Source organism: Lampris incognitus, chromosome 20, assembly GCF_029633865.1.
Source record: "Lampris incognitus isolate fLamInc1 chromosome 20, fLamInc1.hap2, whole genome shotgun sequence".
Taxonomy (NCBI): domain Eukaryota; kingdom Metazoa; phylum Chordata; class Actinopteri; order Lampriformes; family Lampridae; genus Lampris; species Lampris incognitus.
This window is the reverse complement of record NC_079230.1, coordinates 9,757,588-9,773,114: the sequence shown is the minus strand read 5'-3', so window position 1 is coordinate 9,773,114 and position 15,527 is coordinate 9,757,588. Positions and strand designations below refer to the sequence as shown.

Genomic DNA, 15,527 nt, shown 5'->3' with positions numbered 1-15,527 from the left:
AGGGAAGGATGTAAGAGAAGATGAGGGAGAAGGTATGCGTGTGTGTGTGCGTGTGTGTGTGCGTGTGTGTGCGTGTGTTGAGGGGAGGCAGACGAGAGAAGCCATCCCTGCAAGGTATATAGACTCCGACAGAGAGGGAGATCCGGCGATGGAGAGGAGGCGGAGGAGAAGCTGAAGGTGGTGGGGGACCGGCGAAGAGAGGAATGAACGGGAGGAAGAGGGGGGGGGGGAGAGAGGGGACGACGGGCGTGAGATGGACGCGGAGTGAAAGGGTGAACACAGTGGCTGGGGAGAAGCAGAGACGGGAGGAGGAGACGATACAGGAAGCGGGGGGGGGGGAGAGACAGGAAGGCAAGAGGCGGGGTGGGGGTGGGTGGGGTGAGAGGATGCGGAGGGGAATGAACCATTTGCGAAATGTTTGCGCCTCCTGCCTTCCTTAGTTACTGTGCCATGTCCGACAAACTTTCAAAATGAACTCCGCTACTGTCAGGCTCTGCGAACTGCCGGAGGAGGTAAACGACGCTTGGGATGGGGCGAGATTTCTTTTTTTTTATCACAGATTTCCCCCGAAAACAACACCCCTTCCTACTGTCTTCTTTAGCCTTAGCTACGTCTGTCAGCTAACGCAGCTTAGCTTGGTCGCACATGGCACGTTGTACATCGCCCCCAGCGGGGTGTCGGACGCCGATGTCGGAGGAAGTTGCGCGGTTGCCGAGACCTGATTGGCGGATTGCTGCGTCAGTCATTACTTAGCAAACGCTGAAATGAGGCCGATAGTGCGCAGGGGAAGCAGGAGGTGATGGAGGGAAGTGGGGAGTGGAAAGAGGGAACAGTGACTAAAATGATAAGAAGGGGGAGATATAGGATGGAGGGGGGAGATAAGGGCTCGGGTGAGAAATATGAAAAGAGGGGCAGGAGGAGGGCGAAATAAACGAAGTGAAAGCGGGGGATGAAAGAGAGCGCGAGTGAGAGAAGGCTCGAGAAAAGGGCAGGACGGAGATGAGACAGAAAGAGGAAGGAGAGATGAGAATGGAGGAGTTATTATGGGGAGAGGAGGTACATACGGGAGGTACAGAAGCAGGCAGCCAGCAGATAAATGGAGAGGAGGTAATTAGTGAGGAGCTAGATGTGTGTGTGTGTGTGTGTGCGGCGCGCGCGGGGGGGTGGGGTAGAGAGCTTTTAGAATGTAAAGGAGGTAAAGGTGAAGGAGGAAGGAGAGAAAGACGGAGGAGGAGTTGAAGACGACTGTCAAAAAAAAAGAGAACTGCAGGTGACAGAAAAAGAACCGCTTATGGCTGGAAAGAGAAGGAGATGAAGAGTCAGCGATGTGGTCGGAGAAGAAAGAATCCATGTGTGTGTGAGTGAGAGCGAGAAAGAGAGAGACAGAGAGAGAGAGAGAGAGAGAGAGAGAGAGAGAGAGAGGGAGAGAGAGAGGAGAGAGAGAGAGAGAGAGAGAGAGAGAGAGAGAGAGAGAGACAGAGAGAGAGACAGAGAGAGACAGAGAGAGACAGAGACAGAGAGACAGAGAGAGAGAGACAGAGAGAGAGACAGAGAGAGGCAGAGAGAGAGACAGAGACAGAGAGACGGAGACAGAGAGAGAGACAGAGAGAGAGAGAGACAGACAGAGAGAGAGAGACAGAGACAAAGAGAGAGAGACAGAGAGAGAGAGAGAGAGAGACAGAGAGAGAGACAGAGACAAAGAGAGAGAGACAGAGAGAGACAGAGAGAGAGACAGAGACACACAGAGAGAGAGAGAGAGAGAGAGAGAGAGAGAGAGAGAGAGAGAGAGAGAGAGAGAGACAGAGACAGAGACAGAGACAGAGAGAGAGACAGAGAGAGAGAGAGAGACATAGAGAGAGAGAGAGAGAGAGAGAGAGAGAGAGAGAGAGAGAGAGGCAGAGACAGAGAGAGACAGAGAGAGAGACAGAGACAGAGAGAGACAGAGACAGAGAGAGAGAGACAGAGAGAGAGAGAGAGACAGAGAGAGACAGAGACAGAGAGAGACAGAGACAGAGAGACAGAGACAGACAGAGACAGAGAGAGAGAGACAGAGAGAGAAGACAGAGAAGAGAGAGACAGAGACAGAGAGACAGAGAGAGAGAGACAGAGAGAGACAGAGACAGAGAGAGAGACAGAGAGAGAGAGAGACAGAGAGAGACAGAGAAAGAGAGAGACAGAGAGAGAGAGAGAGAGACAGAGAGAGAGAGACAGAGAGAGACAGAGAGAGAGACAGAGAGACAGAGAGAGAGAGAGAGACAGAGACAGAGAGAGACAGAGAGACAGAGAGAGACGGGGGGGGGGGGAGCAATGCCACAAGTGTATAAGGATATGTATAAACACGGATGTTGCCATCAGGTCTGCTGTAGCTGGTGATGAAACCATCTCGCGTCCATTTCCTACTCGACACACACACACACACACACACACACACACACGCACAGAGGGAGGCAGACGTACAGGCAGGAGATGAAGTGGAGGCTGAGAGTAAAATCCTCTCCATGAACTAATTTCTTAAAAGTCTAGAAAAAACGGAGGCACTGTCAGCTCATGCACATACAAGCGCGCGCACTTACAAACTGTGCGTATGTGTGCGCGCGCGCGCGCGCCGTTGAATCGTACCCCACTCTCTTGCCCTTTTCTCCACCATGCATACATCAGCGCAGGTCTGGACACCCAGCCTTATCACAGAGATGCACAGCTGACGAATCCCTCCGCTGACATACTGGCAAGTAGTCCCTAATTTATGGGATTTCGATAGTTGGCAGATAATGAACCCAAAGAGGCTATTGCGTCCATACGGCATAACCGCCGTACTGTGACAATAAAACCAGGCGTAAATTATAATCTCTGGTGACAATCCAAGGACCAACCATATTGGGGGGAAAAAAAAGAGAAGATGTTCTGACGGAGGGCTTTTTGTTGATACTGCATGTGACGCGGAATTTGTCCCGCGATTTGATATATATATATATATATATATATTTTGTTATTCGTCATCAATTAGTTAATTGGTAACAAGGCAGGTTACACGTTCCACAGTTTTACAGGATTACTTTTTGCCAATCCAGATAGAGAGGAGGAGGAGGAGAAGGGGGGGGGGGCTGGCGAGGACCGGGGCGGATGCCCACGTCTCTTCTCGGGGTGTTGTCCGTCTTCCCCCCCCGGCACACACACACGCGTACGGCGCGCAGCCACACGGCCGCCTCCATCTCCCCGTGCGGCTCGCCTCATTGTGCGCTCGCACACAGGTTCCGGTCATCAATTAGGGCGGAATTAAGCCCTTCTAGTCGCACAGGTCGTCTTTGTCCGCTCCGTGGAGGACCGTCCCACCGTGGGGAGAAGGCGGCGGTGAGTTTCTGAAGTGCGGGGGGGGGGGGAACGGGACCCGGACGACGCACAGGTACGGCGGGACTGTTAAATCCGCGAACTCCTAGCGCTAGTGTGAACGCGGGGCACGTAACCGCGATGCTAGGCTAACTTTAGCATCTCCGCCGAGCAGCTGGGGAGGCTCGACTCCGGCGCGCCGTACGTCCGTCGTTTCGGGGCAAAACCGAAAAAACAAAACCAACCCCCCCCCCCGTTTATTTTCGAGTAAAGCTGCTCTCCTTCGTTTAAAACTCTCCCACGGTTATTTCCGCCCGCGGGGGGGAAAGCGACTACATTTAGCCAACAACTTGACTTTGTGATCCATAACGAGTTTTCCTTGATGCCGGCGGTCCGTCTGTAACGTGTAGTTTTGGGTAGGAAGAGGAAAACAAAAGGAACTACAAAGTCTGGGGGGGGGGAGGGGGGCATAATAAACGACTAGACAACAAATCTGCGGAACTATTGATTCATCTTTTGGGTCCACTACACGCCAGGCTGTTTTCGGGTGGGGATCCAGTACACGCCAGGCCGTTTCGGGTCGGGGTCCAGTACACGCCAGGCCGTTTCGGGTGGGGGTCCAGCACACGCCATGCCGTTTCGGGTGGGGGGTCCAGTACACGCCATGCCGTTTCGGGTGGGGGGGTCCAGTACACGCCACGCCGTTTCGGGTGGGGAGTCCAGTACACGCCACGCCGTTTCGGGTGGGGGTCCAGCACACGCCAGGCCGTCTCGGGTGGGCGAACTCTGGAGCGTGCGTGAAAGCGGCGGAGGAGAGACGCGCTCATAAAGGAGGAACGGTTCGAGAGCCACTTCCTCTCGAACGCAACGCGCGAGGGCTCGCGTTAGGCGCGCGCACACCGTGTCTGCACGTCCGAGTTGTTATCTGGCGAACCGGGGGGGTGGGGGGATACAAGTGGATTGTGTAAAATGACACGTGTCGGCGTTAAAGATTACAAAACGGGTTTTTTATATGGGGGGGGGGGGCGCGGCGGCGGTTATGTGTTGGGCGAAAGTGAAACGGGTAAAACTTTTGACAATCCAGCGATAAGTGGCTGCGACGTTTAAACGCCCTCAAACCGGGTTTGCAGGGGGTTTGGTGTTTTTTGTTCTTTTAAGTCCCCCTCCATTTCTTCTCCCGATCTCGAGGCTACCGTCACGCGGATCGAGGCTACCGTCACGCGGATCGAGGCTACCGCAACCCCCCTCGAACTCTCTCCCTCCGGGAAAGTGAGCGGGTCCCGGAGGGTGGGGTGGGTGGGGGGTATTTCGGCTCGCCTGGCGCCGCGGATAGAAACCCACGAACGCGCACGCAATTTGTACAAATTCACACGCACAAGGTTGGCAGTTTGAGATCTTGGGTAAAAGTTCGACCTGCCGTTTCTCGTTGGGGGTGGGAGGGGGATCGGGGGCGGGGGGGGTCATGGAGCCAACGGCGGTAGCGACAGACAAAGACCCCCGAGAGCCTCGCTCACTTTTATTGTCTACCAGCCCCTGACGGCGGAGAAACGCAGTTTGGTTCTGTCAGACAGCAACAAAACAGCCCCCCCCCCCAATACCCTCCACCATACCCCCCCCCCACCAAAAAAAGGAGAAGAAAAAGAAAATCCCGGCTTTCTGTTTCTTTCGGCCATGTTTTTTTGAAGTCGGGGACGTTATTCTCGCCGGAGTTGTGACGCGTCTGTCCCGCCGGCACTTGCTCGCAACTTCTGCGATGACGTCACGCCGCTCGCGTCTCGCGCTGCACGAGCGGCGTAGGCGGGTGGAACGCGCGCTCCGGGGTCACGCTTGTGTGCGGCGGCGCGTTTTATTATACGGACGGGGCCGGCTGCGCTTCGACGTTGCTGTTTGCCGCCGGAACCCGGGTCTTCCTGGACGAGTTGACGACACCTGTTCTCGGTGCGACCCCCCCCCCTGCAGGAAGACGGGAGGGGGACAGCATGAGTCTTTTATCTTCACGTTCGTCTGCCACAGTCTGGATTTATGACCCGGGTTTGACTGTCCGGTGTTTCGGTGCCACCGCAAGACTCGGTGAAGCGGCTATTCAGTGAGAACGCTCGTGTGTGCGCGTGCGGGGGGGGGGGGAGGGCAAAAGAAGAGGAGAGAAAACGAGGCTTGGCCACGTAGTGTCCCAGAGTGAAGGATCCTCTCATGCAGGAGGGCTCTCGTCTGGTCTCTGGTATATATTCCCGAGGCTGTCACTTGAGGGTTATGGGAGTTTTTGTTTACGTGCTCGTTTTTCTGGTTGGGAGGGATCGTCCCCCCTCTCCCCCCCCCCCCGGCTTCCAGAGGGCTCTGTTGGCAAAGTTAGTGCTGTTGTGGGTGAGAGAGAGAGAGAGGGAGAGAGAGAGGGGGGGGAGAGAGATAGAGGGGGAGAGAGAGAGAGACACAGAGAGAGACAGAGAGAGAGAAAGGGGGAGAGAGAGGGGGGGAGGGAGGGAGGGAGAGAGAGAGGGAGGGAGAGAGAGAGAGAGGGAGGGAGAGAGGGAGAGAGAGAGAGGAGGGAGGGAGAGAGAGGAGGGAGTGAGAGAGAGAGGGAGAGAGAGAGAGAGGGGGAGAGAGAGAGAGGGGGAGGGAGGGAGAGAGAGAGAGGGGGGGGAGAGAGAGAGAGAGGGAGGGAGGGAGGGAGAGAAAGGGGGGAGAGAAAGGGGGGAGGGAGATGGAGATTGACAGGCTGTAGCTGTATTTGCCTTTCAGCAGCATGTTTTGATAAAACCGTCCAGGAATATTTAAATGCATATGTGAGACGGGTGGGCTCAGTGCGCACTGCGGTTTGTTTTCAGTGAGACGGAGCGGGTTTCGTTATTAAGCTCGATTCTGCCACTTTTCATATCGAAAACCCGCACCTAACATTGGGCTCAAATTGAGGGGGGGGGGGACTGTCTGGAAATGAACTAGTCTTTAAAATGGGAGTTACCGAGAGACTCGATGATACTACGCGTCGGAGCGAAGTGACTTGACGTCTTGCTGATTTTAGTCAAATGGGAAAAGGGGAAAATGTTCTTTCCACGACCCCGCAAGTAAGGCCCGTAGTTCACCGGTCTGCAATGTTCAGTGGAAGTTCTCTTGGGAATAACGTTTAGCAGTGAAAAGGGTGGTGCGAATATCTGGGCTACTTTTTGGGTCATCGTCAGTAGTCGTCGTTTTTGCTCAGAGTCTCGTAAACTATGGACAGGGACATAAACTAGGTCATGGGTCCGCTTGCATTTGGTTCCCATTGGAAAAGAGTGAGGGAATCACTGGGTTTTTGAAGTTTGGGTCCCAGCGTAAACAAGTTCAGGGGCCACTTGGTTGAGGTGTGTGTGTGTGTGTGTGTGTTTTGTAGAAAGTTCTACACTTGGGTGAAGCGAAACGGTACTTATAGAAAGTTACTGCAAGTTCCTTACTGACCAGAAAGCTAGGCCCCAAATCTGCCCTCAGGCAAGTCTGATGGTAAGTGTGTGTGTGTGTGTGTGTGTGTTAGGCCTGTCACGATAACTAACTTTGTTGGACGATATATTGCCCCAGAATTATTGCGATAAAACGATATCATAGCCATTACAAGGCTTTTTGACATTTTGACATGCCGGCCACGTTATTGGGCGCTGCTCTCATTTGGCCTAAACCTAAAATGTTCCCACACCCGAGCCGTGGAGTGGACTTATTCCTCCAAACTCTGGCTGGACCGTGGCCATTGGGTAGCATTTATTTTATTTTGGGACCCCCCCCCCTTTTCTCGTCAATTGTACCTGGCCAATCACACCGCTCTATGAGCCGTCCCGGTCGCGGCTCCACCCCCTCTGCTGAGGGCTTTAGACCACCACGTGCCTCCTCCCATACATGTGGAGTCGCCAGCCGCTTCTTTTCACCTGACAGTGAGGAGTTTCACCAGGGGGACGTAACGCGTGGGAGGATCACGCTATTCCCTCCAGTTCCCCCTCCCCCCCCCTGAACAGGCACCCCAACCGACCAGAGGAGGCGCTAGTGCAGCGGCCAGGACACATACCCACATCCGGCTTCCCACCTGCTGACACGGCCAATTTTGTCTGTAGGGACGCCCGACCAAGTCAGAGGTAACACGGGGATTCAAACCAGCAACCCCTGTCTTGGTTGATACCGCCATGCCACCCGGACACTCCACAGTTTTTTTTCCCCGTCTTATAATGGTAGGGGAAACCCTGCTGTTTATTCTGGCATCATGTTGCCTAAAATGTTGGGTGACATTCTTATGTAAACACAACGGGCAATATCGAAGTCAGCAAAAATGATTGCGGTCATGTCCATAAATCGTACGATAATTCGATAACGTAATTATCGTGACAGGCCTTGTGTGTGTGTGTGTGTGTTGAAGTGGTGCTTCCCCAACAAGCACAGCTCATATTATGGCACCTCCGTGATCTCATCATCCTCGTGTCCCAGAACTTTTAACGTGTTGGGCTCATTGGCTTGGCCCGGTATTGTGAGTTAGTCATGTTATAGGAAACAGTGAAGATGTTGTGGAAGTTGTTGGATGCAAAGTTGTCCTCAGAGAGAGAGACAGACCTGCAAAAACAAACATGGCTCCGGGGAGGACGGTGGAAACACTTCACGTTAGAAGCACAATGTGTTTTTTATACTCTCGATTAGTAATGAAGGTTTTATTGGAATTCAGATGGAAATAAAACCCGCCAGCCAATATTTAGAAAAAAAATGGACACAGAATGGATTCATGGGAAGTCTGTCACTCAAAGGCACTTTTTTTTTCCCTTTTTTTTTTACTGTGCATCAACAGGCACACGAGGGTAAGGATTGGGTTGATTTACCCCTTAATTAACCAAACCTGTCAATCAGGTAATATCCTGATCTTTTGCTTGGTCAGCTAATTGCTGGCAAAGATGATCTGATTGTGTGAGGGGTTCACAGATTCAGTCTGTACCCACCCCCAGTGCTGACAAATCTGCCCCCACCCAATATAATCAAACATATTTGATATCAACAACCTCATACCTGCAATGGCTCAAAGCAAATCCTGTAATTTGGGAGGACAGGCGGCTCATTCTCAGAGTTGAACCCGCCAACAGTCATGAGCGCTGAGTTCACAGTGGGGTCGGGCAGACATAGAATTTGAAAAATTGTGCAAACAAAGAGATGACACTCACGTGACCACCAAGCATTAACTCTTCATTTTTTTCCCTAATATTTTCTGGCTTTCTACCTCCTTTTGATCATGTCACATTGGATCATGCAATATCCTGTCAGTCAAGGGGTTCTGACATTAGTGATGTGTCAGGGGTCAGTGGCATGGGATGATCTCAGTGTGTAATGTGTAATGTCCCATTTTTACGGAGTCAATGGGGGGGGGGGGCACGTTTATGGCAGGGTGACAAAACATCTTTGTCATCTGCGGTTGTGTGTGTGTGTGTGTGTGTGTGTGTGTGTGTGTGTGTGTGTGTGTGTGTGTGTGTGTGTGTGTGGTGTTCTACTTTCTCTCAAAATTTTACATCTTCTAATGTGCATACTCAGCTTAAGTGTGGTGGGAGGTAGAGTGGGTGTGTTATGTGGGTGTAATGTGAGAATTGTATGTTCTCCAGCCATGCCCTCGGTGATGGAGCGTTCTGGAGCCGGGGTCCTATCCAGGAGCAGAGCCAAGACCGTGACCAACGGCAACAGCCAGCCTCATTCTGAGGAGGAGAGCAGTGATGAGGAGCATGCCACGGTAGGGAGGCGTGCACACATACACACACACACACACACACACACACACAAGAGGCAAGTGAACAAACGCACACATGCATATGCAGAGGATGCAGCTTTATACACACGCACACACAGGAGGCAAGTGAACAAACGCATGCATGCACATACACAGAGGAGGTAGCTTAATACGTGCGCACACACACACAAACTCATACATACACACGCATGCTATAGAAGGTTGGTGTACATATAGACCTTTAGCATTATTTGAAAGTGTATCATATTGGTGGATATCTGGCTTGAATTTGTTTCCCAGCTCGTGTTTGTGTCTCATCTTCAACCCAACTGCTAGCCTCCCAAGATGTGGGTTTTCTATTCTCGACACTGTGCACGTGGTGAGCATGCTCACACTAGACGGGCACACCAGTCACCCTATCCTGCGCTCACTGCAGTGCCGCGGTGCCGTGCAACTCCCTGCACATGTCTCTGTTCCATCATCCCTCCATTCTCTCCTCCACCCACTTACTTCCCTCACCCCCACTCTTCCTTACCGTCCTGTCGTCCTCTGCCTACATACATCCTCTCATCATCCATTTTCTTTCCCTTGCCCACCTCCTTGCACCTCTTTCGCTATTTTAAATTTCCTTCTCTTATTTGCAAGTTACCCAGGGCTGGTGGTCATTTAACCTGTTAAAAGGAATAAGGTGACTTTCCTACTTTCAACATTCGGTGCAGGATTTTTGCACTTTTTCGTCAAGTTCACATCATTTTAACAAGTGTGAACATCCCAGTTTCAGTCAAGTCCAAACCAAAATTAGAAAGGGATGAGACGGTGCAGTTAACTGGGATCACAGGGGGATGTTTTGAAAGCTTTTTTTTTTTATTATTAGATGCAGAGCAACTCATGGACCTGGAGAGGGACTTTTTCGCACACTCACAATTAGCTAGTCCATCTCTATGGGGGAAGGAAGGGCAAAAAAAAACAATAATAGGAGGGCTCTAATAGGAAAATGTGTTCAGTGAGGCTTATGGTACTTAAAAATGAAAATAGAAATGGCCATACATTTTGTTTGTGTACTGAACTCCCATCTCGTCTAGCACCTGCGTCTACCTGAACTATTGCGTGAACTCCTGTACGGTTTCCAATACCAAAACTTCTCTGCACCCCTGTCCTGTGGTGGTTGAAGTGTTGTCTGTACAGATGAACAGAAACCGTGGTTGAAGATAGTTTAACTTCACATTTATCGGGTTAAAAAAATTTGAAGTGTTAACTTTATGAATGGTGCTTAATTTATTTCGATGGAGTTTGAATTTACAAGTTAGATGTAGCTAACTATGTAGTTAGCTAACGTTAGCCGGCTGGCAAGAAAACGAAATGCGCAAATGAAAAATATCAGACTTCATCTCACTCCCTGCCCGTCCAAACCCAGCCTCCTCTACATCAGATGCCGACGATGTCGAGACCAACTCGACCGGTGAAAGTGCTCAAGTGACATTTGAGTCATCCCAGCCCAATTCAATCACCGTGCAGTCCTCTACAGATGATGATAACCAAGCGCAATGAGTGGAGTCTTCCTCTCCCGTCCCTGCGGCTCCCATCCCTACAAGACAATTTAAATCAGCTTGCCTACTATAGTTCTGACAACTACTCCAAAGAGGACAAATTCTGAGTCTCATCACCAGCCAGTCAGACTAGCTTGGTCTAGCCAGAAAGGCACGAACTGAGGAAGCCTCTTGGATGAGAGGCGAAATGTCTTCATGGATATATACCAAGTCCAGTTGCACTTGATTCAACTCCTTTGGATAACCATGACCTTGATGAATGAGAACATTCACAGACTTGCCTACTAGAGTTTGTCTGGTTACGTTACGACAAGGGCAAAATGTACTGCACATTTTGTGCTCAAGTAGGACAAGAGATTGCTGGTGCTGGTAAAACAGAGTTCATTACCGGTTCGAGTCATTTTAAAAAAGAAACTGTGAAGAAGCATGGTGACAGTAAAAAAACATAAGAACGCCAGGGATTGTCATTGCTCGGTCTAGTGTTGAAGTCGTAGAAAAAATGAGGGAATTGAAAATAAAATTCAACGTAGCCTACATGATTGCAGTGGAAGAAATACCATTCACGAAGTTTAGCTCTCAGATTCTATTGATGAAGAAGAATGGTATGGATGTGTCAAAGACATATGATAATGATACAACATGGAGAGTTTGTAGGTTGCATTGCAGATGAATTGAAAAGCAGTGTGCTGGAGGAGGCTTTAAAGGCAATTTACATCTGTTATAACTGATAGTGGAACAGATGTCTCAGGAAAAGACAATGTTATTGTATACTCTAGGCACTTATCTGATGGAACAGCTGTGACCTGTCTAGTAGGGTTGGCCGAACTTGATCACAGTCATGCAGAAGGAACCCTAAATACTGTCAAGTCGCTGCCTTAAAAATGCAGATCCACCCAATCCAAATTGGTGGGTACATAAAGTGAGTGCTGTTGGAGTGGATGGTGCAAGCGTTAACATGGGTGCAACAGGGGGACGAGGGGCACGTTTCAGAGGTGATATAGGTGAACATGTCCTGCCCTTCCACTGTCTACCTCGTCATCTGGAACTGGCAATGCTGAGTACTCAAAGGTCAGTGCCAATGATTGAGAAAGTCTATGACCTTTTGCAGCTTGTGTGGAAAACATATCACTTCAGTCCTAAAAGCAAGCGAGAACTGAAGGCAATAGGTGCAGAATTGGGCTGTACAGTACAAAACCCTGCGGCTGTTAAAACTCAGCGCTGGCTGCCACACATTTATCGGGCACTCTCAGTTTTCCTTCAGTCAAATTATGCAACAGGGCAGGGGCAATATTGTACATTCATGTGATGTCACACATGTTTTCAATACGAGGCCGCAGCCATGTTGGAGGACTTGCGTAATATAAAATGGCGAGCAACGACGTAAACACAAAACTAATGCTATCAGCATATGCAGATAAACTCAAAGGAGATGTGAAAAGTCGCTACCAAGAGAAGATAAAAAAGATTGGAATAGATCCACTGCTCATTCCTGCTCAAAAGTTCACTCCAGAATCTCTACCACCAATTGAATCTTGTGACATTCTTTCATATCTTGTTTTGGACACAAGCTTTTACACAAGAAATCCGTTCAAAGCATTTTGAAGCCTTCAAGCCTACAATCACATGGTTTCTGGATTTTTTAATAGCGTTCTTGGTTGTATTATAAACAAGACATATGTTTTGGTTGCAAAAGTTAGGCATTCTCAACAGATGAATGATCCACTTGACCAGCTGTGGATCATAACATAACAGGCGTCCATTTCTTCAATCCAGGCACTAATAACTTTGGAAACAACTGGCCTTGATACAGAAAATCGATAAGCAAGGTCCTGACGTGGGCCATTCAAGCGTAACTTAATTAGGGCCATCACAAATTCCTGAAATTTTGTTAAAATTACTGGTTGACGTAAAACATGTGGTGCCACAAAATCAAATGTTTTCTTTAAAACCTCAAAAGAATGAAGACCAGTGTAGAATTTAACCTTAGCATCATCCTTAAAAAAATTTCTTCGTGCTCCCTGATTTTTGAAACAAGAAGCTAAATTCATCTGTAGATGTGGCTGCATCTTTTGTAGGGATAACTCTTCCAGAAGATCAGGTATTTCATCAAATTGTTTGGAAATATCATCCTGCTTAAAGATGTCTCTAACTGGAAAGCTTGTTTCACTTAGTTTTGAAATCTTTGCTTCCTCTCTTTCCACATTTTCTTTCCTAGCAGCCAGCTTTCGTCGTTCAGTTGCTCTATCACTTCAGGCCTGCATTTCATCTCTTTTTTTCATTCTGGGTTTCAAATTTGTCATGTCCAAGTTTCAAGCTCGGTATCCAGTCAGGATTTCATCTATCCCATGGTTGTGCAGCTGCTCCACTCAAAAAGTGCTCACTGCAAACGCGATCATTTTTCAAAATCTTTTCGGTTAGGCCATCTCAACTGATAGCCATAGCCTACGTTGCTCAGATGACAGTTCTTTGGCTTGTTCTCCTTGGTGCCTAATGATTTTTGGAACACAACAAAATGATAAGTGTTTACATTTATCGCTATTATTACCACGTGTAAATTAAACAAAATGAAGGCATGTCTGATTACGACGATGACGATTTTGCTGCTAAAGTGCAATTCGTCCAAAGTGTTCTTATCCTCCAACATGGCTGACAATAATTTTTGGTGACTTTTGGTCACGTGTTCGAACACACACTATACACTGCTGTGCATCATCACATAGAGCACATTGCAACCACATCCAAAAACACTGACATAAATGGAAGGGCCAAGCACATTGTGCTGCACATGGAAAGCCTGTCTTTTGTTGCCTTCTGTCACTTTTTGCACGATCTTTTTTCAGAGGTCTCAAAACTCAGCCTCACACATCAGAGAAATTCTCTGATCCTCCCACAAGCGGTTGCAGCTGTTGAGAGTTGTCTGGTTAAAAAGTTGAAGGTAAAACCACTGAGAGAAGGGAAGCTTCAGGAATTCTTATAGCACATGGGGAAAAATTCTGAAGAACAGAGAAGCAGGAAGTCCTGCCAGTAAGCAAGAGGCGGAGAGCTGCAAGTAACCCCACTGTCATAACGTTCCAGAATGTCAAACTTAAGGGCCCCCAAAGTCATGCCACATTCACAAATTATCTGAATGCAGTCATCGATAAAACCATTGCTATTACTGTTAAAGAACTAGAGAGAAGATTTGGAAACATGCTAATGGGTGTTACAGAGAAAGGACATTCAAAGGGATCAGAGGTCATCAGGTCCTTTTTAGTGTTCTGTCATAATGCATGGCCAGAAGATGTTGTTACCTATGGCGAGGGGCAGATTGACACATTAGTGAATTGGTATAGAGAGCTCTTGATAAACAATGGATGTAATGTTAGAGCTGTCCAAAGGAAATGGAGAATGCTGAAAACATTAGTGAAACGTCAGTTCATACAGTGAGTTATGGAAAGTGATGCTAAGGAAGGAGCCATTCTGCACAGATCTTAAGAACATTCTTCACTTAGTTGAAATTATGCTGGTGCTTCCCATATCTGCAGCTCAGTGCGAAAGAGGATTCTCAGCACAGAATAGAATCAAGCCAAAAGTGCTCTGTTCCCTAAGTGTTACAACACTGGAAGACTTGGTGAGGATTGGTACTGAGGGCCCCGCACTTGAACAGTTTGACCCAGAGCCCAGTGTGAAGCGCTAGTTATCTGTAAGCAAAAGAAGGCACAGACCTGACTACACCGGCTGGCCAAGTGACACGGACATAGTGGTGGTGGGAGATAAGAACTCTGAGCCTGAATAAGCAGGAAACAACTAATTGTACATAGTTGAATTAAAAAGTGGAAAAAAAATAAAAGGCTGGACATTTAAGTATTTATGGTAATATGATTAGCGTATATTGAACATTGTACATATTGTGCATGTAAAGAATACATTGTGTAGACCAGCGTTTCTCAAACCTCTCCTGGAGGACCACTTGTCCTGCATGTTTTAGATCTCTCCCTGCTCCAACACAGCTGATTCAAATGATCAACTGTTATGAACACCCAAAGCTGCTGAAAACTGATTATTTAAATCAGCTGTGTTGGAGAAGGGAGAGATCTAAAACATGCAGGACAATTGGTTCTCCGGGAGAGGTTTGAGAAATGCTGGTGTAGACTATGGTGCAGAGCAAACAAAGGCAGACAGTACAGAGGGGAAAGAAAAGGCAGTGTGAGGCAGCCCTTTAACAATGTAGCATATGACATCACTATATTTTGGCTCCTGAAAATTTGATTTGGCTCCTAATTTCCCCCCCCCCACTTCCGGTATGGGAAGATGGTGGTGCTAATTCATGTTTGCAGCCGCCTGACCCAGTACCAGTGTGGGAAGAAGGCGGTGTGAATTCACGTTTGAGTGGCCTCATCCAGTACCGTCCATGCCGTGTCCTTGTCCACATCTGCATCTAAGTTTTGTTTTCATTTGATGGCTGGGAGAGCTGGCGCTGAATCGGCTGGGAGAGCTTGGTCTGCTGCGTCCTATGGGCCCAATGGCCATGGTCCTGCCCGGAGCTGCGCACGAGGAGGTAACACCGAGGGCAGGATGCGGAAGCGGGGCAGGCTAAGCTAACTGGTAGCCCATGCAGACTGGCAGTTCCAACAGTCACCCTGGCTGGCATTCGTTCCTTTGGACAGGGATTTTTTTGTTTAGTATGGATATATGTGTTAGTTTGGATATATGTGTTAGTTTGGATATGTATGTTCTTGTAGTTATTGTAGGTTTTTGGATATGTGTTTTTGTCTTTGTGTTGCACTGCTGTGAGCTGGGGGGGGGTGACAGGGTTCCTGATTTCCTAAATATTTTGGGTTTAGGAGCCTATGGCTCCTATCTATCTATCTATCTATCTATCTATCTATCTATCTATCTATCTATCTATCTATCTATTTTTATTTATTGTATTTTATTGTTTTGCCTGGAGCCCTGGTGTATTTTGT

At 48.7% G+C, this 15,527-nt stretch overlaps 1 protein-coding gene across 1 annotated transcript in view; it reads left to right on the top strand.

Moving 5' to 3' along the window:
• The first annotated feature begins 3,192 nt into the window (after nt 1-3,192).
• The window catches only part of rcor2 (REST corepressor 2), a 36,202-nt gene continuing 23,867 nt past the window's right edge, over nt 3,193-15,527 (top strand). The window contains exons 1-3 of the mRNA XM_056300491.1: nt 3,193-3,348; nt 8,913-9,031; nt 11,177-11,183. Of these exons, the coding sequence (XP_056156466.1) occupies nt 8,915-9,031; nt 11,177-11,183 (124 nt within the window). The 5' untranslated portion in view covers nt 3,193-3,348; nt 8,913-8,914. The remainder of the gene's footprint in view (nt 3,349-8,912; nt 9,032-11,176; nt 11,184-15,527) is intronic.